The sequence below is a fragment of the Hyperolius riggenbachi genome, chromosome 3, assembly GCF_040937935.1.
Source record: "Hyperolius riggenbachi isolate aHypRig1 chromosome 3, aHypRig1.pri, whole genome shotgun sequence".
In the NCBI taxonomy this organism is placed as follows: domain Eukaryota; kingdom Metazoa; phylum Chordata; class Amphibia; order Anura; family Hyperoliidae; genus Hyperolius; species Hyperolius riggenbachi.
In genome coordinates this window covers 202,575,094-202,596,615 of record NC_090648.1, presented here as the reverse complement: position 1 = coordinate 202,596,615, position 21,522 = coordinate 202,575,094, and the positions used below count along the sequence as shown (strand labels likewise).

The window sequence follows — 21,522 nt, the reverse complement described above, 5'->3', positions numbered from 1 at the left end:
AATCTACCTTGCAGGCTGTCTCAGCCCCTCGGGCGGGGCTGCTTGAATCTGCTTTCAGTATTTAAACCAGGAATTGTTACTCTGTCCTTGACTGTTGTCGTGAATGCTTATGTGTCAGCGCTCAGACCTTTAGATTAGGATATTGCTAGTGCTCTGTTATCTGTCAGATTAGATCCCAGGTGTGATGCCAAGGATTTCACACCTAGATTAGGATATTGCTATTGCTCTGTTATCTGTCAGATTAGATCCCAGGTGTGATGCCAAGGATTTCACACCTAGATTAGGATATTGCTATTGCTCTGTTATCTGTCAGATTAGATTCCAGGTGTGATGCCAAGGATTTCACACCTAGATTAGGATATTGCTATTACTCTGCTATACTTTAGACTAGTCCCAGGGGGTTGAGACCAAGGACCTCACCCCCAAGATTAGGATTGTTGTCTCATTGCTCTGTTATACTTTAGACCAGTTCCAGGGGGTTGGGACCAAGGACCTCACCCCCAAGTTTAGGATGTTGCTACTCTGTTATTGCTATTTGTTTAGACTAGTTCCCGGGTGTTGACGCTACGGATTTCACACCCAGACTAGGTTATTGCTTCTGTATTGATCTCTTGTGTATAACTCTTAGCTATTACTCTGACCCTGATCCTGTCTTCTGATCCTGTACTTTCGCCTATCTGCCTACCCGTTGCTGAACCTCTGCCTGATTACCGTTTACTCTCTTGTCTCACGATTCTGTACTGATACTCACCTCTCTGTTGCCTGCAGTATTGTCTGAATCACCCGCTCCTCGAGAGATTCAGTCTTTTCAGTATTGTTTCCCCAGCTTGCTGGAGGTTGTACGTTAGTACACACGCAGTGTACTGTTCCTACCTCACCAGCCCCTCTGGTGAGGCCTCATTAAAGCATTATAGTTACGGTTACACTAATCACTACACATTCTGCTCTCAGTCTTGCTATACTGGCATTATTGGTGATTCTGTGGATCACACATAATCGGGTATAGCGTCTGCATTGTTGGTGATTCCACAGATCACTAGTGATCAGACATCTGAGTTGTGGCACTCACTCGTCACATCCACCTTATCAGTAATGCTAACCCTAGGCTTTTTAGCTATGTGGAATTCTCCTTCCGGGGCATTCTGGGAGACCAAGCACTATTTTCAGTGGCTTAGGAATTCTCAGAAGCAAACATTCCGCAGAGTTGCACCTGACAATACTAAAGAAAAATAAGCATTTGTATTTATTACATTATTTTCACTACAGTTTTGTAATGATCCGCTCAGCTGGCTGCACAGGCAGACAGCTGTTTGACCATTGACCATAATTTGTACTGCCTATTCTGTCCTGTCGTTGATAGCGAATCGCTCTGTCTTGTTTGGATCGCACTAGCCTCTAGCGGTAGCGGCTGTGGATCCTTCTGATCTGAGTTCCTGGAGTGTAAGCTGGAGCAGCGGTTGCTACTGGCTACCTCATTTGTCTGTCTTGTCTGTTTGTGCTCATTTGTGTTACTTGTGGCTAGTTAGGGTGGCGTGCTTGTCTCTGTTGCGCTTTTCATGCGGAAACCGCGCTGTAAACGCGTTTGCTGTTGCGAATGAGTGTGGTGTTCGTGTTTAGTTAGCGTTTGCTATTTTCCTTATCATTCTCGTTGTTATTTGCTGTGCCTTTGCTCTGCTCCTGGGTTTACCTCTGCTTAGTCTTGTGTCACCTCTGGCAATCGCCTCTCTCGCTATTGCGTTCCTACTCTGTTTCTGCTGTTGTGTGTGCACCATCGTGGGTTGGCCACTAGATTGGTGCACACACATACATTCTGTCCCTGTACTCATTCTCATTCGCAATCACTTCTCTTGCGATTGCATTCTCACTTGGTTTCCTCTGTTGTGTGTTCACTGTCGCAGGTTGGCGACCAGATTGGTGGACATACATACATTCCTCCTCTGTGCTTATTCTGTCTTGTGTCGCTGTTAGCAATCACCATCTCTTGCGATTGCCTTCTCACCTGATCTTCATGGTTGTTTGTTTATCGTCGCTGGGTGGTGACTAGATTGGTGGACATACATACACTCTGTCGCTTTACTCTCTCTCTTTAAGGGCTATCTTGCCCTGCGTTGCTTCCCTTCGTACAATTCCTATCTGGCATCTGTGGCAGGGCAGAGGATCTGTTCCTCTGCACTCCACAGCTCCATCTGCCGACAGGAATTTCACTCTATTGGTGCTTTGCACCAAAGCTGGGTTCTCTCCTTTCATACGCTTGTGGAGGATTTCCGCCGTGTCAGCGCGCATCCTGTGCGCTGATCACGGAGATAATTCCACAATCGTTACAAGTTTCTCTTTAAGATATCTGCCTAAATGTATATACTGAGGGAAAAGCAAATTTAGCATTGCAAACACCAGTGGTGGTATATTTATAAAATATACAAAAAGCCTTGTTGTCTAAAATAGCAAAACCTTCTGCATAATAATGAATTCAATGTAAAATTGATCCAGGTTTTGATTAGCTGGCTTAATGCTTTACTATCACATAATTACATTTACCTTCTGTGCTGGAGGTGCAGGAAATGGGGTCACTAGTAGACCGGACTATATTGGCAATGCGGTATTTTCTGGCATGATATTGCTGGGTAGTCTTTTCTAGGCGTCCTGGGTGTGGTGCTGGACTCACAGGTAAGGTAGTAGGTGATGGTAAGGTTTGTCCAGGCTGTTGGCTAAATACACCACAGCACATTTTTATAGGTATATGAGACAACTTCCTTTCTTTTGTAGAAAGTTGAGATTCTCTTTCTGGCGTGTTGAAATTTTCAGTGGAAGAATCCAAGGATCTGGACTGCATATAACTGTCACAGTCTTGCTTCTGAGACCTATCTGTAGAGACTCTGCTTCCATCATCATCAGGTGAGCTTGTGTGGTGAAGGCCGCAGCGCAGACTATGCTCCAAGCTGGCACAGCTACTTCCTGTGGCTGCTGTACGTATAGTGCTGTATGGTGAGAAGTCTGCAGAACGTAAGGAGCTCTGAACTTCTAAAGAACAGAGATCTTCTGAAGAGCAGCTGTGGGCTGGAATATCCACCACTTCAGACACCAGAATTGAAGTGCTATCCACAGACACTGTAATACAAACACACACAAAAACACATTAATCTACACACAATAAGATCTGGAACTCATTTTATGGAGGGCTGATGCTTAACCACTTTACCCCCGCCCGTACGAATTTCTCCGTCCCTTTTTCCATCCTTTAACCCCCAGGGACGGAGAAATCCGTACTTTCCGCGCTCCCGCCGCTGCCCGCGCTCCGGCTCGCTCTACGCGCGCACTCCCGCGGGTAAACACACCGCCCGCCGCTCGCCCGGAGATCAATGAGCGGGAAAATCCATTCCCGTTCGTTGATCTAAGCCCCGCAATGATCCGCTGCTTTTCCGTTAAGCAGCGCGATCATTGTGAAAAAAAACAACTTACCCAGCCTCCTAGTACTTCCTCCAAGCGTCCGGAAGGACGCTTGAAGGTCGCATTAAACAAAAAGTTACTGTTGCCATCTTGTGGCCAAATAGTAAAACTACACCCTAAACATTTTTCACATACAAATGAATTACTTAAACACAAAAAAATTAACTCATTACCTCCCACACTCCTCATTTTTTTTAATTAAAAAAAAAATGTACAATTAAAAAAAATACATAAATAGTTACCTTAGGGACTGAACTTTTTAAATATTTATGTCAGGAGGGTACAACACTGTTACTTTATAAACTATGGGCTTGTAATTAGGGATGGACGCAAAACTGAAAAAAATGCACCTTTATTTCCAAATAAAATATTGGCACCAAACATTGTGATAGGGACATAATTTAAAAGGTGTTATAACCGGGACAAAAGGTAAATACATTTCATGGGTTTTAATTACAGTAGCATGCATTATTTAAAAACTATAATGGCCGAAAACTGAAAAATAATTAATTTTTTCCCACATTTTTCCTATTTTCCCATTAAAACACATTTAGAATAAAATAATTCTTGGCATAATGACCCACCTAAAGAAAGCCTAATTGGGGGCGGAAAAAACAAGATATAGTTCATTTCATTGTGATAAGTAATGATAAAGTTATAGACGAATGAATGGAAGGAGCGCTGAAAGGTGAAAATTGCTCTGGTGCCTAGTCCCAACTGCAGAAGACTCCATTTTTATATAAGTAACTGAATACTTAACAATAACCATCTCCCTATGCCCTCCTTCCCTCTCAAAACATTTAGCCATATGGACGCATCCCTTCCCTCCCCCCTTGCTAAGTGGAGCAGGCATGAAAATGGGGACTATTCCCACCAGTGGCGTATGTATACCTCCCTGGCCACCTGACAATAAATCTATATAGTTCCGGCCAGGGAGGAGTGGCTGCTGCTGTTGCGGATCCAGGCAGCACAATTCATGACAGTTCTTCCCCTTCTGTAAGTTTCACTTTGTAGTTTGTTTCTCTGCTCTCCTCATTTCACTTGCTAGATTATCTGGCAACTAATAAACCCTTTCTGTGCACTGTGTCTTATCTGTTTTCCTCCGTTGCAGCTATTCACCCTTTCACTGCTGCACTTTCTTTGATCTCCATGCTGTTTCTTCTGCCTGAGTAGTTTGCTGCATTTTGTTTTGCTAGTTTCCTTCTGGGTACATTTTTATTTCCTATTGACTCCTGCACCTCTGAGTGAGCCAGGTCTGATTGTTTTATGGATTTGGATTCTCATAAATTGCAATATGCACTTTTCTTAGTTTGAGTTTGCATTTGTCTTCTTATGCATTTGACTGTTTTTCTGTAGGAGAGCATTATACTGCAGCAAGTCATCTTAGTACATGCTTTATACACTTTCTTTCTGCTTTTTTATCTAGATGGTTTATATCTAGTGATTATTTTAGCTTGATTTGGTCAGTTGATTCTGCCTGTGTCTGTTAGGCCCCATTTCTGACTAGCCAAAAATCCTATTGCCGCATCAGACGTACATGTGCACAGATCCCATGTTATTCATAGGATCCATGTACACTTGTCAGCGTTAGTCTACTTGAGAGGGGACCCACCACTTCTTCCAGCTCACTATCCACACCTCTAGTGTGGAGTGGAGGTGGTAGCTTAGCAAGCGCTATGCCCGAAGTCCAGCGACCAGAGGCTGCGTGCGAGGGTCCTGTTGTGCAATTTTAGCTTTAGTCTTTAGCTTATAATGTTTGAACAAACCCCAGTGTATCTGGCAACTTATACCTTGGGGGGATAATCTGGCTACCTATTCTTGAGCTACTTATATTGGGGGCCCTTCTGCCTACCCATACTGTGAGTGCCTTTAGTGATACTGTGGCTACCTAAACCTGGGGCTCAAAGGAAACTTTATAATTTTTTTTTGGGGGGGGGGGGGGGGGGGCGGCAATCAAAATTTTGCTATGGGGCCCCATGATTTCTAGCTATGCCCCTGATCTGACATACGTTATTTTACAAGAGCACACTGTCTTTGCACCTTGCTTACTATGCTGTTGAATCAGTTGTTTCTGTCTCATAGGTCTACCATGTCACTTTCTGGAAATTATGGAAGTTGTCATATTTGCAGAACTGGTATTACTGAGTGATTTTTGCTGCCCCACACAGTAAAACCTTATGTCTTCCTCTGAAGCTTCCCTGAGAGATGGTTGTTTATACTAGTAGGTCAGAACAAGGTCAAACACTGAGATGGCTATGGAAAGGCATTGCAATTGTGTAGACAAAAGGTATTTAACCACTTCCGGATTCTCGGAGCGTATATACACGCCCCTGAATCCTGAAGTGTATACCATGGAAACGTTCCATGTCAGTTCACGGAGGGTGTCTCCGTGAACACCCTGCGAGCCGATCGGCGGCTCGCAGGGTAAATGTAAACACACGGGGAAGATCTTCCCCGGTGTTTACATGTATACGGCGCTGCTGCGCAGCAGCGCCGTAGAGGAGATCGGCGATCCCCGGCCTCTGATTGGCCGGGGATCACCGGCATCTGATAGGCTAAAGCCTATCCCATCAGGCGCAGGACGGAAATCCGTCCTGCGCCGCTCACAGGGGGAGGGAGAGGGAGGGAAGGGGAAGGAGGCCAGGAAGCGCTGCGGAGGGGGGCTTTGAAGAGCCCCCCCCCCCGCAAGCGCAAGCAGCCGGCGGCGATCAGACCCCCCCAGCAGGACATCCCCCTAGTGGGGAAAAAAGGGGGGAAGTCTGATCGCCCTGGCTGCTAGCTGATCTGTGCTGTGGGCTGGAGAGCCCACGCAGCACAGATCAGCACAACATTTCATGGTGTGGAAGTGGTTAAGATAACATGGGGCTTATTCATTAAATAGCAGTAAAATTGCTGTGTGCAGGTTTCTAGGCTAGTAACGCATCTGTACAGAAGTAGGCTCCAAACTGTCTCCTGAGGGATTTAGAGTCACCTGATTGAAAGTATTTAGGTAACTTTATAGAATGCAGTATTCTTCAGAGATTTTCTGAACTATTCCAGGAAAGGTAATAGACCATTTTTTGTAATATGCTGAAAAAACAAACTCCCTTCACACGCCACATGTGACATACTGAAAACCCAAGAACAATACAACTGTGTTCCATAAATGTACTCTCTTGTACTGATTGTGAAGGTTGTAGCACTATCCTTGCCACAATCCCTGAAGGTGCACCACCACCACCTACCTCACTCTTACCTCTTCCCTTGTTCCTTTCTCCCTTTCATAGCTGACACAAAGGGTTTGGGTAGCATACATTTCATGGTCTAAAATGTCAATGTGACAAAAAACAGACTCTTTACAATTACAAGTTTCCAGCGCCTGCGCAGTAGAGCGGACCCGACTGAGATCGGGTATTTCCGTGTAGTTCGGAGCCGAAAGCAGCCACAGCGCCCCCGCTGGAGCCAGCAAAGGTAAATATTGAACTGACAGTCGGGTCTTTCGCCGGCTGTTCGGAGGGCTGCAGCGAGACCCCCGTGGGACAGAGGACGGCGTGGGAAGCCTCATTAGGATCCGGAGGCTTCCCCCACTCGAGGTGAGTACCCCCCAGGGGATGTTTTTGATGTTACAGAGTCTCTTTAAGATTGAGTTGTTCTAATGCCACTTTGACAGTTGCTGCACACTAAATCATTCACAGCATGCCAGAAACTGAGAGGAACATAATGATTTCTAACCTGATAATGTCCACAGACATTTATTCCTCTTCCACACCCCAGGACACAACCCCTTTGATATCCCTGCATCCTTCTTTTGCAATGCCCATATGTATCTTAGTACCGCCAATGAAGCAATTTTGCATTTGAGAGGGAGAGAGAGATAAAGGGCCATATCCTATTAACATTTCTCTTGAGTTTTTTCCAAGGAGACCATTTTTCATCTTATCTAAAAAAAAGTATTTTTCAACACTTAGCAATGGAAAAAGTACTAAAAAGTAGGTAAAAAGATTATATCAAACTAAATCTTAGTAATTTCTTGTTTGGTGGAAGCTTTAAAGGTATTTCATTGAAAAGGTTTGAAAATATCTACTTTGAGAAAGCACAGGAGAAAGGTTAATAGGATATGGCCCAAAGAGAGAAAGACAGACTGGCTTATGGATATATATGAATAATAAATTCACTATTCAAACCTTGTGTGCTGTAGCCAGCTGTGGTATTTCTGTCACCGAGACTGGATTCTGTCTCCTGCTGGTCTATGCTGGGACCCTGTGAAAACACAACATACATTTGTATTTATATTAATTTCTTCTCCTGTTTTAGCAGAAATGAGAACTCTAATTATTTAAATCATTACATTTAATTTAATAAGTCCAGAGTAATTTTATCTCAGACAGTGAGGCAACACAGTTTTTCTTGCTATATAGTGTATTACTCAATAGGAAATTATTAATTTTTCAATCATGTATTAACCTAACTAATGCTCGCACTTTGTTATTTTTGGTAAAAGTATGACTAAATGTTACTAATTAATATTTAATTGATATTAATTAAATTATTTCAGCTATAACTTTTAGACAAGCACCAAATGATCCATGCAGACTTTTATTAGTGCTTCAGAAAGGACAGACAGAGCTAATTTGAGATAAAATATGGCTCTGAACAAAAAAAGAAATTGGGGCCTTCTGGAATATTGTAATGATGTCACATACTAAATAAGTTCAATGCCATCACAGAAAATGCCTCACCCCCTACCTCTCTCCACCACTGTCTGTAGCCACTGTGTTCTGCATGTAAGTGCTGCACTCTGGGTTGGCAATGAAGAACAGAATGTAGAGGAAGTCTGGAGACACATAAATACAACAGGACATAGAAACGACAGTGCATGACCAAAGTGACTGTTTTTGGAGGAGGTAAAAATGGGAAACTCAAATAAGTTTATGTTTGAATATATATTTTTTTATACATTTAATTATCTAAAATATTTATTCGGGCTTGTTGATATATGTTTATGGCATGTTTTTTAATTTTAAAACTTGCTATAATGAGTTGACTGTGATAAATTCAATACCACTTGAGTTCAACACAAGTGCCCACTGAGGTATATGCACCAAAACCTAGACTCTACTTTCATTTGGATCCAAAGTGATGTTCTCATATTTTATTTATTTATTAGACTAAATATTAAAACATTGATTTTCCCCCTTTTCATCAGGAAAATTTTTACAAAGGACCATGTGCTATTTGTTCAGCATTTCACCTGTCAGATTGCTTTGTAGGCTTTAAGTTTAAGAAAGGCTATGTTTTTCCCGCACTGTACAGTGAATGACAAGGAAAAGGATTCATCAGCCAAGCTCAGAGTTTGAGAGTATATTTAGCAAAAAGGTATCAGGGAGGCTATTTCTTTATACCTGTACATAAGTTCATTGCATTTTCATTGCAATACATTGTAAGTTTGTTGCATTTTCAGTTTGTAAAATAAGATGTTTTGAGAGAGTCTACCTGATGGGCATATGTAATTTTCCATTGTGTTTCCATTTTCCAAAACCAATATCATTCCCCTAGTTACAGTATTGTCATTAATTTATGAACTTTCCAATAAGAATTGCATTTTCAGCATTTACCTCTCTTGGAGTTACATCTTTAAAAAATGGTGTAAAGCACGCAAACCATTACTAACATATACCCTCCAGTTGAGGCAAACAGAAGGCACACAGAAGTACATAGAAGTCAAGTACAGCACACTGAGGACAGTATCCAGGAGGCAAGGTGGAAATGGCTGAGAAAGGTTACTTTTGCTCTTAACAGTGGACAGTGCTGCAGGGTATGTGTGTATATATATATATATATATATATATATATATATATATATATATATATATACATATATACATATATATATATATATATATATATATATATATATATATATACATATATACATATATATATATATATATATATACATACATACATACATACATACATACATACATACATACATACATACACAGTGGGGTGCGAAGGTTTGGGTGTAACAAATGTTGGAGAGGCAGCCGCGGTGAATAGCGCTACTACCGCAGCTGCCTCCAGCTCCCTGTCTAGCGTTGTATCTGTGCCTTGGGCGTCTAGCATGCCGAGGACGGGTCTGTCAGTTGCACATAGGTTTGCTTTGTCGCGTGCGTGCGCGCACAGACAGGACCTTTATGCGGGGAGGAGGCGTGTCAGCTGACAGGCCGGTCGGCTGATGTCAGAGGAGACGCTCGCCGCTTCTCATTGGCTGATAGGAGCGAACGTGCCTGATGGGTCTCCTCTGCTTCAAAAGCCTAGCTGATTCACTAGCAACTTGTCTGCTGTTGCGAATACTTCTTGTTAGTGCTCAGACCCTTAGATAGTTCCGGTGTGCTTTGATCCGGGAGGAAACCGGGGATTTCACACAAGATAGGAATTGTTTGATACTTTTAATCATTATACTACTGTGCATTATTTGTGCATGACTCTGGCTCGTTCTGACTATTCTTCTGCTCAGTGATTCTGTACCTTTGCCCATCTGATCTTGCTGCTGACTCTGCCTGTTTATACCTTCCAGTCTCTGCCTTCCGATTTTGTACTGCATCTGTCTGTCTGTTGCCAAACCCGATCTGTCTGACCTCTCTACTCTCACCAGATGGCCCTTGACTCTGGTGAGGGGCGCTGTACTGTTAGTACCCACCAGCTCCTCTGGTGAGGTATTGCTAAACCTATCAGTACTACTGTTGCACCAAATCACATTGCTATTTGTTGTCACCACAGCTTCTGATACACCAGTATTATAGGTGATTCTGCAGATCACCATATAATCAGGTATACATCTGCATTATAGGTGATACTGCAGATCGCCTATAATCAGAATTCTGTTATTTGCTGACACAAATCGTTACATTGGGCAGCCTTGTTAATCGTCATGATTTTCCTGTATGAATCCTTGGTTGTAATGATAAAAAAATGTCAGTTAAATATATCATATAGGAGACACACCCAATGATATTTGAGAAGTGAAATGAAGTTTATTGGATTTACAGAAAGTGTGCAATAATTGTTTAAATACAATTAGGCAGGTTCATACATTTTAATCATTTGATGTCATTTTATTTATAGCTAATTATTGGAACTCAAATTGGCTTGGTAAGCTTAGTGACCCCTGACCTACATACACAGTTGAATCCTATTATGAGAAAGAAAATGTAAGGGGGTCAATTGTAAGTTTCCCTCCTCTTTTAATTTCTCTGAAGAAAACATAGAGGTAGCAACATGGGGGTCTCAAAACAACTCTAAAATGACCTGAAGACAAAGATTGTTCACCATCATGGTTTAGGATACAGAAAGCTGTCTCAGAGATTTCAGCTGTCTGTTTCCACAGTTAGGAACATATTGAGGAAATGGAAGACCACAGGCTCAGTTCAAGTTAAGGCTCGAAGTGGTAGACCAAGAAAAATCTTGCATAAACAGAAGCGACAAATGGTGAGAACAGTCAGAGTCAACCCACAGACCAGCACCAAAGCCCTGCAACATCATTTTGCTGCAGACGGGGTCACTGTACATCGTTCAACCATTCCGCACACTTTACACAAGGAGATGCTGTATGCAAGACTGATGCAGAGTAGTGTTGGGCGAACAGTGTTCGCCACTGTTCGGGTTCTGCAGAACATCACCCTGTTCGGGTGATGTTCGAGTTCGGCCGAACACCTGATGGTGTTCGGCTAAACTGTTCGGCCATATGGCCGAACTAAGAGCGCATGGCCGAACGTTACCCGAACGTTCGGCTAGCGCTGTGATTGGCCGAACGGGTCACGTGTAGTGTTGGGCGAACATCTAGATGTTCGGGTTCGGGTAGAACATGGCCGCGATGTTCGGGTGTTCGAGCCGAACTCCGAACATAATGGAAGTCAATGGGGACCCAAACTTTCGTGCTTTGTAAAGCCTCCTTATATGCTACATACCCCATATTCACAGGGTATATGCACCTTGGGAGTGGGTACAAGAGGAAATTTTTTTTAGCAAAAAGAGCTTTTAGTTTTTGAGAAAATCGATTTTAAAGTTTCAAAGGGAAAACTGTCTTTTAAATGCGGGAAATGTCTGTTTTCTTTGCACAGGTAACATGCTTTTTGTCGGCATGCAGTCATAAATGTAATACAGATGAGAGGTTCCAGGAAAAGGGACCGGTAACGCTAACCCAGCAGCAGCACACGTGATGGAACAGGAGGAGGGCGGCGCAGGAGGAGAAGGCCACGCTTTGAGACACAACAACCCAGGCCTTGCATGAGGACAAGAAGCGTGCGGATAGCAATTTGCGTTTTGTCGCCATGCAGTCATAAATTTAATACAGATGAGAGGTTCAATAAACAGGGACCGGAAACGCTAACCCATCACAGATGTTCATTGTTCATGTTACTTGGTTGGGGTCCGGGAGTGTTGCGTAGTCGTTTCCAATCCAGGATTGATTCATTTTAATTTGAGTCAGACGGTCTGCATTTTCTGTGGAGAGGCGGATACGCCGATCTGTGACGATGCCTCCGGCAGCACTAAAACAGCGTTCCGACATAACGCTGGCTGCCGGGCAAGCCAGCACCTCTATTGCGTACATTGCCAGTTTGTGCCAGGTGTCTAGCTTCGATACCCAATAGTTGAAGGGTGCAGATGGATTGTTCAACACAGCTATGCCATCTGACATGTAGTCCTTGACCATCTTCTCCAGGCGATCGGTGTTGGAGGTGGATCTGCACGCTTGCTGTTCTGTGTGCTGCTGCATGGGTGTCAGAAAATTTTCCCACTCCAAGGACACTGCCGATACCATTCCCTTTTGGGCACTAGCTGCGGCTTGTGTTATTTGCTGCCCTCCTAGTCGTCCTGGGTTTGCGGAAGTCAGTCTGTCGGCGAACAACTGGCTAGAGGAGGGGGAGGATGTCAATCTCCTCTTTAAAGTCTCCACAAGGGCTTGCTGGTATTCTTCCATTTTGACCTGTCGGACTCTTTCTTCAAGCAGTTTTGGAACATTGTGTTTGTACCGTGGATCCAGAAGGGTATAAACCCAGTAATTGGTGTTGTCCAGAATGCGCACAATGCGTGGGTCGCGTTCAATGCAGTCCTAGGCCGAAGAGGTCATAGCCTAGGGTCACAAAAACCTGTTTATTTGGGCTATTTCAATGGTAGTGATGGTGACGTACATAAATCTCAGCTATGGCCGTTAGCAACGTCTGAATTTCACGAAATGTCTCATGCAGGTAGAAGACATATTGTTAGACTTGGATTCCAAAGATGGGGTCCCTACATCTCTGCAAACTAGAGTTACAGGGGTCCAAAATTGGTAAAATCCCCCATAGACTTTCATTGCCTCCCTATTTCACTTTCCAAAATCTCACATCTTTTCAAAGGGCAATGGCTCAGCAGTACCAAATTTTCTAGCATTGTAGGGACTCTTAGGGGGAACATGACTGGTGAGTTTCGGGCCCCTAGGCCAAAGAGGTCATAGCCTAGGGTCACAAAAACCTGTTTATTTGGGCTATTTCAATGGTAGTGATGGTGACGTACATAAATCTCAGCTATGGCCGTTAGCAACGTCTGAATTTCACGAAATGTCTCATGCAGGTAGAAGACATATTGTTAGACTTGGATTCCAAAGATGGGGTCCCTACATCTCTGCAAACTAGAGTTACAGGGGTCCAAAATTGGTAAAATCCCCCATAGACTTTCATTGCCTCCCTATTTCACTTTCCAAAATCTCACATCTTTTCAAAGGGCAATGGCTCAGCAGTACCAAATTTTCTAGCATTGTAGGGACCCTTAGGGGGAACATGACTGGTGAGTTTCGGGCCCCTAGGCCAAAGAGGTCATAGCCTAGGGTCACAAAAACCTGTTTATTTGGGCTATTTCAATGGTAGTGATGGTGACGTACATAAATCTCAGCCATGGCCGTTAGCAACGTCTGAATCTCACGAAATGTCTCATGCAGGTAGAAGACATATTGTTAGACTTGGATTCCAAAGATGGGGTCCCTACATCTCTGCAAACCAGAGTTACAGGGGTCCAAAATTGGTAAAATCCCCCATAGGCTTTCATTGGGCCTACTATTTACCGTTCCAAAATCTCACACTATTTCAAAGGGCAATGGCTCAGCAGTGGCAAAACCCACCAGTCATGATCCCCCTAAGGGTCCCTACAATGCTAGAAAATTTGGTACTGCTGAGCCATTGCCCTTTGAAAAGATGTGAGATTTTGGAAAGTGAAATAGGGAGGCAATGAAAGTCTATGGGGGATTTTACCAATTTTGGACCCCTGTAACTCTGGTTTGCAGAGATGTAGGGACCCCATCTTTGGAATCCAAGTCCAACAATATGTCTTCTACCTGCATGAGACATTTCGTGAAATTCAGACGTTGCTAACGGCCATAGCTGAGATTTATGTACGTCACCATCACTACCATTGAAATAGCCCAAATAAACAGGTTTTTGTGACCCTAGGCTATGACCTCTTTGGCCTAGGGGCCCGAAACTCACCAGTCATGTTCCCCCTAAGGGTCCCTACAATGCTAGAAAATTTGGTACTGCTGAGCCATTGCCCTTTGAAAAGATGTGAGATTTTGGAAAGTGAAATAGGGATGCAATGAAAGTCTATGGGGGATTTTACCAATTTTGGACCCCTGTAACTCTAGTTTGCAGAGATGTAGGGACCCCATCTTTGGAATCCAAGTCTAACAATATGTCTTCTACCTGCATGAGACATTTCATGAAATTCAGACGTTGCTAACGGCCATAGCTGAGATTTATGTACGTCACCATCACTACCATTGAAATAGCCCAAATAACAGGTTTTTGTGACCCTAGGCTATGACCTCTTTGGCCTAGGGGCCCGAAACTCACCAGTCATGTTCCCCCTAAGGGTCCCTACAATGCTAGAAAATTTGGTACTGCTGAGGCATTGCCCTTTGAAAAGATGTGAGATTTTGGAAAGTGAAATAGGGAGGCAATGAAAGTCTATGGGGGATTTTACCAATTTTGGACCCCTGTAACTCTAGTTTGCAGAGATGTAGGGACCCCATCTTTGGAATCCAAGTCTAACAATATGTCTTCTACCTGCATGAGACATTTCGTGAAATTCAGACGTTGCTAACGGCCATAGCTGAGATTTATGTACGTCACCATCACTACCATTGAAATAGCCCAAATAAACAGGTTTTTGTGACCCTAGGCTATGACATCTTTGGCCTAGGGGCCCGAAACTCACCAGTCATGTTCCCCCTAAGGGTCCCTACAATGCTAGAAAATTTGGTACTGCTGAGCCATTGCCCTTTGAAAAGATGTGAGATTTTGGAAAGTGAAATAGGGAGGCAATGAAAGTCTATCGGGGAATTTAACCAATTTTGGACCCCTGTAACTCTGGTTTGCAGAGATGTAGGGACCCCATCTTTGGAATCCAAGTCTAACAATATGTCTTCTACCTGCATGAGACATTTCGTGAAATTCAGACGTTGCTAACGGCCATAGCTGAGATTTATGTACGTCACCATCACTACCATTGAAATAGCCCAAATAAAAAGGTTTTTGTGACCCTAGGCTATGACCTCTTTGGCCTAGGGGCCCGAAACTCACCAGTCATGTTCCCCCTAAGGGTCCCTACAATGCTAGAAAATTTGGTACTGCTGAGCCATTGCCCTTTGAAAAGATGTGAGATTTTGGAAAGTGAAATAGGGAGGCAATGAAAGTCTATGGGGGATTTTACCAATTTTGGACCCCTGTAACTCTAGTTTGCAGAGATGTAGGGACCCCATCTTTGGAATCCAAGTCTAACAATATGTCTTCTACCTGCATGAGACATTTCGTGAAATTCAGACGTTGCTAACGGCCATAGCTGAGATTTATGTACGTCACCATCACTACCATTGAAATAGCCCAAATAAACAGGTTTTTGTGACCCTAGGCTATGACCTCTTTGGCCTAGGGGCCCGAAACTCACCAGTCATGTTCCCCCTAAGGGTCCCTACAATGCTAGAAAATTTGGTACTGCTGAGCCATTGCCCTTTGAAAAGATGTGAGATTTTGGAAAGTGAAATTGGGAGGCAATGAAAGTCTATGGGGGATTTTACCAATTTTGGACCCCTGTAACTCTGGTTTGCAGAGATGTAGGGACCCCATCTTTGGAATCCAAGTCTAACAATATGTCTTCTACCTGCATGAGACATTTCGTGAAATTCAGACGTTGCTAACGGCCATAGCTGAGATTTATGTACGTCACCATCACTACCATTGAAATAGCCCAAATAAACAGGTTTTTGTGACCCTAAGCTATGACCTCTTTGGCCTAGGGGCCCGAAACTCACCAGTCATGTTCCCCCTAAGGGTCCCTACAATGCTAGAAAATTTGGTACTGCTGAGCCATTGCCCTTTGAAAAGATGTGAGATTTTGGAAAGTGAAATAGGGAGGCAATGAAAGTCTATGGGGGATTTTACCAATTTTGGACCCCTGTAACTCTAGTTTGCAGAGATGTAGGGACCCCATCTTTGGAATCCAAGTCTAACAATATGTCTTCTACCTGCATGAGACATTTCGTGAAATTCAGACGTTGCTAACGGCCATAGCTGAGATTTATGTACGTCACCATCACTACCATTGAAATAGCCCAAATAAACAGGTTTTTGTGACCCTAGGCTATGACCTCTTTGGCCTAGGGGCCCGAAACTCACCAGTCATGTTCCCCCTAAGGGTCCCTACAATGCTAGAAAATTTGGTACTGCTGAGCCATTGCCCTTTGAAAAGATGTGAGATTTTGGAAAGTGAAATAGGGAGGCAATGAAAGTCTATGGGGGATTTTACCAATTTTGGACCCCTGTAACTCTAGTTTGCAGAGATGTAGGGAACCCATCTTTCGAATCCAAGTCTAATAATATGTCTTCTACCTGCATGAGACATTTCGTGAAATTCAGACGTTGCTAACGGCCATAGCTGAGATTTATGTACGTCACCATCACTACCATTGAAATAGCCCAAATAAACAGGTTTTTGTGACCCTAGGCTATGACCTCTTCGGCCTAGGACTGCATTGAACGCGACCCACGCATTGTGCGCATTCTGGACAACACCAATTACTGGGTTTATACCCTTCTGGATCCACGGTACAAACACAATGTTCCAAAACTGCTTGAAGAAAGAGTCCGACAGGTCAAAATGGAAGAATACCAGCAGGCCCTTGTGGAGACTTTAAAGAGGAGATTGACATCCTCCCCCTCCTCTAGCCAGTTGTTCGCCGACAGACTGACTTCCGCAAACCCAGGACGACCAGGAGGGCAGCAAACAACACAAGCCGCAGCTAGTGCCCAAAAGGGAATGGTATCGGCAGTGTCCTTGGAGTGGGAAAATTTTCTGACACCCATGCAGCAGCACACAGAACAGCAAGCGTGCAGATCCACCTCCAACACCGATCGCCTGGAGAAGATGGTCAAGGACTACATGTCAGATGGCATAGCTGTGTTGAACAATCCATCTGCACCCTTCAACTATTGGGTATCGAAGCTAGACACCTGGCACAAACTGGCAATGTACGCAATAGAGGTGCTGGCTCGCCCGGCAGCCAGCGTTATGTCGGAACGCTGTTTTAGTGCTGCCGGAGGCATCGTCACAGATCGGCGTATCCGCCTCTCCACAGAAAATGCAGACCGTCTGACTCAAATTAAAATGAATCAATCCTGGATTGGAAACGACTACGCAACACTCCCGGACCCCAACCAAGTAACATGAACAATGAACATCTGTGATGGGTTAGCGTTACCGGTCCCTTTTCCTGGAACCTCTTATATGTATTACATTTATGACTGCATGCCGACAAAAAGCATGTTACCTGTGCAAAGAAAACAGACATTTCCCGCATTTAAAAGACAGTTTTCCCTTTGAAACTTTAAAATCGATTTTCTCAAAAACTATAAGCTCTTTTTGCTAATTTTTTTTTCCTCTTGTACCCACTCCCAAGGTGCACATACCCTGCAAATTTGGGGTATGTAGCATGTAAGGAAGCTTTACAAAGTACGAAAGTTCGGGTCCCTATTGACTTCCATTATGTTCGGAGTTCGGGTCGAACACCCGAACATCGCGGCGATGTTCGGCGAACGTTCGCGAACCCGAACATCTAGGTGTTCGCCCAACACTAATGCAGAGGAAGCCTTTTCTCCGCCCACAGCATAAACAGAGCCGCTTGAGGTATGCTAAAGCACATTTGGACATGCCAGCTTCATTTTGGAATAAGTGCTGTGGACTGATGAAACTAACATTGAGTTATTTGGGTATAACAAGGGGCGTTTTGCATGGAGGAAAAATAACACAGCATTCCAAGAAAAACACCTGCTACCTACAGTAAAATATGGTGGTGGTCCCATCATGCTGTGGGGCTGTGTGGCCAGTGCAGGGACTGGGGATCTTGTCAAAGTTGAGGGATGCATGGATTCCACTCAGTATCAGCCGATTCTGGAGACCAATGTCCAGGAATCAGTGACAAAGCTGAAGCTGCGCCGGGGCTGGATCTTTCAACAAGACAACAACCCTAAACACTGCTCACAATCCACCAAGGCATTCATGCAGAGGAAAAAGTACATCTACTAAATATTGATTTCATTTCTTGTTTGTGGTGCTCAAATTTATGCACCTGCCTAATTTAGTTTAAACAATTATTGCACACTTTTTGTAAATCCAATAATTCTCAAATATCACTGTGTGTGTCTCCTATATGATATATTTAACTGACATTTATTTATCGTAACAACCAACGATTTATACTGGAAAATCATGATGATTATTACAAAGTAATGTTAAATTATTAAAATTAATTAAAAATAGCAAACATCTCTATTTCTTTAATGTATTTTTCTTTTGGAACATTTATTTATAACATGCATGCATACCACATTATTTATTCACAGCAGAACATTATTTGGACATTTTCCACAATAATGGCCTCCAAGTTTCAAGATGCTGAGTTTTTTGCACATTACTACTTAACATTTCATAGCTGCTTTTATAAGTACATTAAGCATATTCATTTGGGACCATCTCCTCATCTACATTACATTACTGAAGCTCTGTTTGGGTAACACAAATGGTAACGTATTGTCAAGCACAGAAACACATCATTACCAGAGTCAAGTGACTTGATCTGACAAATCCATATTGATGCGGGTTTCGCAAAGTTTACTGGCACTGCTAATGTGAAAAATTGACAAACTAACATGCCCAGAAGCTCACTGTTAAAAAGTGTGCTCCTAATATCCACACTTTATTCTAATGATTGCAACAAATGGATTTTGTTCTGGCCTCAATTTCCCAAAACTAATGAGAAATTTCATTTTGCAATGTCTTTTGTCACAGTTTTACTTCAGCAACATACAAAGACCATTAAGGGAATATATATAATATTTTGTGGACAAATAACAATTCTCTCCAGTACAATTATATACAGTATATTGTAATGGTTTTAGTAAATATTGTAGTCTTTTCTTGTGTTGATAGATGTGTGAGAAATGAAGCTGATGATCTGATGGAGCTTTGGAAAGAAAATGGTTGTGCAGATGGAAAGCTCAGACTGTAAGGAATGTGAATTTGGGGTACGCAATTCAACAAACTGTACCAAACAGTGTACTGTTGCTTTTTGCTGCAAGTAAGAACATTTGTTATTGTATGGCATTGCTAGTAAATAACAGGTGGTTGTAGATAGAAATTGAAATTAATTTTTGATAAAGTGAAAGCATCTTTCACACTCCTGGTTCTAGAAAATGAAAAAAATAAATAAAACAAAAGCAAACCCCAAACCACACATACAGATGTTGTCTTCTGTTAAATCTGTACACCCCAAAAAGTAATATTTCTCCCAAGGTTAAATCTGGTGAGAATGAAGTAGAAATGGGTGGGGCCCTATCGGTTCTCTTTTGTTTAGTGAAGTCACCCAGCTTGGATGTCTTGAGGGCTTAAGAAGTAGTAAAAAGTTAGATCTTTACAAGAAAAATCAAAATCTGCATTTTGTTTGAACAGCAAATGTGCCAGATTACCACCTAGCCTTAAAACAAATCTTAAGTTAGGAAACCCACTTCAGGTTTCATACATACCTATGTTTAGGGAAGGCTCGGATACCATAGAGCAGGGGTCTCAAACTCAATTTACCTGGGGGCCGCAGGAGGCAAAGTCAGGTTGAGGCTGGGCCGCATAAGAGATTTCACAAAAAAAGTCAATCGGCAGCTCCAGCCCCCAACCCCCCCCCCCCCCCCCTCCCTGCCCCTTGCGTTGATTTTTATTTCAAAATCAAATTCACACTGAAGCGAACTAATAGTTCGCTTCAGTGCTCCCATTATAAGTAATCCGCCGTGTCCCTGCCACAAAACAAGGGCTGCAGAGCCCACAAATTGCCTGGGGGGCAATCCGCCGCCATTTCCTGGAAGGGGCTGAGCTTTTAGCTTCAGCCCTGCCCCTCCTGACGTCAATCGTGGCGCATAGCCGCCTCTCCCCGCCCCTCTTTGTGAAGGAAGAGTGAGAGGGGCGGGGAGAGGCGGCGATGCGCTGCGATTGACATCAGGAGGGGCAGAGCTGAAGCTGAAAGCTCTGCCTCTTCCAGGAAATGCCGGCGGATTGCCACCCCCCCGGGAGATTTGGGGGCTCTGCAGCCCTCGTTTAGCGGCGGGGATGCGGCGGATTACTTAGGAGCACTGAAGCGAACTATAAGGAAGCATTTGCCGGCGCGGGCACAAAATATTGTATCGAGGGCCGCAAATGGCCCGCGAGTTTGAGTCCCCTGCCATAGAGCCTTTCTGGTCCTCTGTCCATCCCGTTGTTCCTGTGCCATCTCTGGTTGAAGTTATTAGACCTGCTAAGTTATATAGTTTTTTAATACTCCTCCGGCAGCCTTCAGAACTACTTTTATCTCAGAGTAACTCCAAAGATGAGTGTACATATCTTGTGCATGGACAAGCCCGGACTATCAGGTCGAACAATATCAATCAGGGACAGCACAGGAATGACGGGACAGACTGAGGACCAGGATGGATCTATGGTATCCAGAGCCTTCCCTCTACATAGTAATGCATGAAACCTGAAGTTAATTTCCTAACTAGTCATGATTGTAATCAGCTACCGTATTTTCCGCTGTATAAGATGCTCTGGAATATAAGACACACCTAGGTTTAGAGGGAAAACACCATAAAAAAAATGTATACTAAACCTGGTGTGCCTATATATTGGAGCGTCTTGTAGATGTTCTCCCCCAATTAATGTCCTCCATGTGACCTTAGGTGTCCCCCATAGGTGTCCCCAATGTGCCCTTAGGTGTCCCCAATGTGCCCATAGCTGTCCCTCATGTGTCCATAGCTGTCCCTCATGTGTCCATAGCTGTCCCTCATGTGTCCATAGCTGCCCCCCATGTGTCCATAGCTGTCCCCCATGTGTCCATAGCTGTCCTCCATGTGCCCATAGCTATCCCCCATGTGTCCATAGCTGTTCCCATGTGTCCATAGGTGTCCCCTTGTGTCCTCAGGTGTCCCTGCTACATGTGTGGTCTGCTCTCCGTATAATTTCTGTAGGGGCATGTATGTACGTATGTGCTGCCCCTATGTGTTCCTGGCTCCCCCCATGTGGTCCGCTGACTCACTCCCCTGCCTGCTTGTGTCGGTTCCCGCATATGTGTGCTCCCCTCTCCGCAATTGTGCTCTACCCTTCCCGCTCATTTGTGCCACCCTCCCCGCTTTTGTGTGCGCTGCCCCCATATGAACATAGCAGCCACAATCTTACTATACCAGTGGCTCCTGGGATCACAGACCTAGACCACACGGGGGAGCCAGGAACACATAGGGGCAGCACATACATACATACATACATGCCCCTACAGAAATTATATGGAGAGCAGACCACACATGTAGCTAAATGCGGGGAATCCCGACGTGGCGGGGGTTCGAATCGGCGGGTGTTCATAAGTCGGGGATTCCCTGCATTTGCTGTATAATATGCAGGGACTTTTTCTCCCCATTTTGGGGGGGGGGAAAGTGCGTCTTATACGGCGGAAAATACGGTAATTACAATTGTGCATAATTTTGCGTTATTTTTTTGTAA

At 43.8% G+C, this 21,522-nt stretch overlaps 1 protein-coding gene across 2 annotated transcripts in view; it reads right to left on the bottom strand.

Annotated features, from left to right (window-relative positions):
* The window catches only part of ENTREP2 (endosomal transmembrane epsin interactor 2), a 978,998-nt gene that overhangs the window by 99,135 nt on the left and 858,341 nt on the right, over positions 1-21,522 (bottom strand). For both annotated transcript variants that reach the window (XM_068272537.1, XM_068272539.1), the window contains 2 exons: positions 7,608-7,683; positions 2,536-3,105 (listed from right to left, as the gene is read on the bottom strand). In XM_068272537.1, the coding sequence (XP_068128638.1) occupies positions 2,536-3,105; positions 7,608-7,683 (646 nt within the window). The remainder of the gene's footprint in view (positions 1-2,535; positions 3,106-7,607; positions 7,684-21,522) is intronic.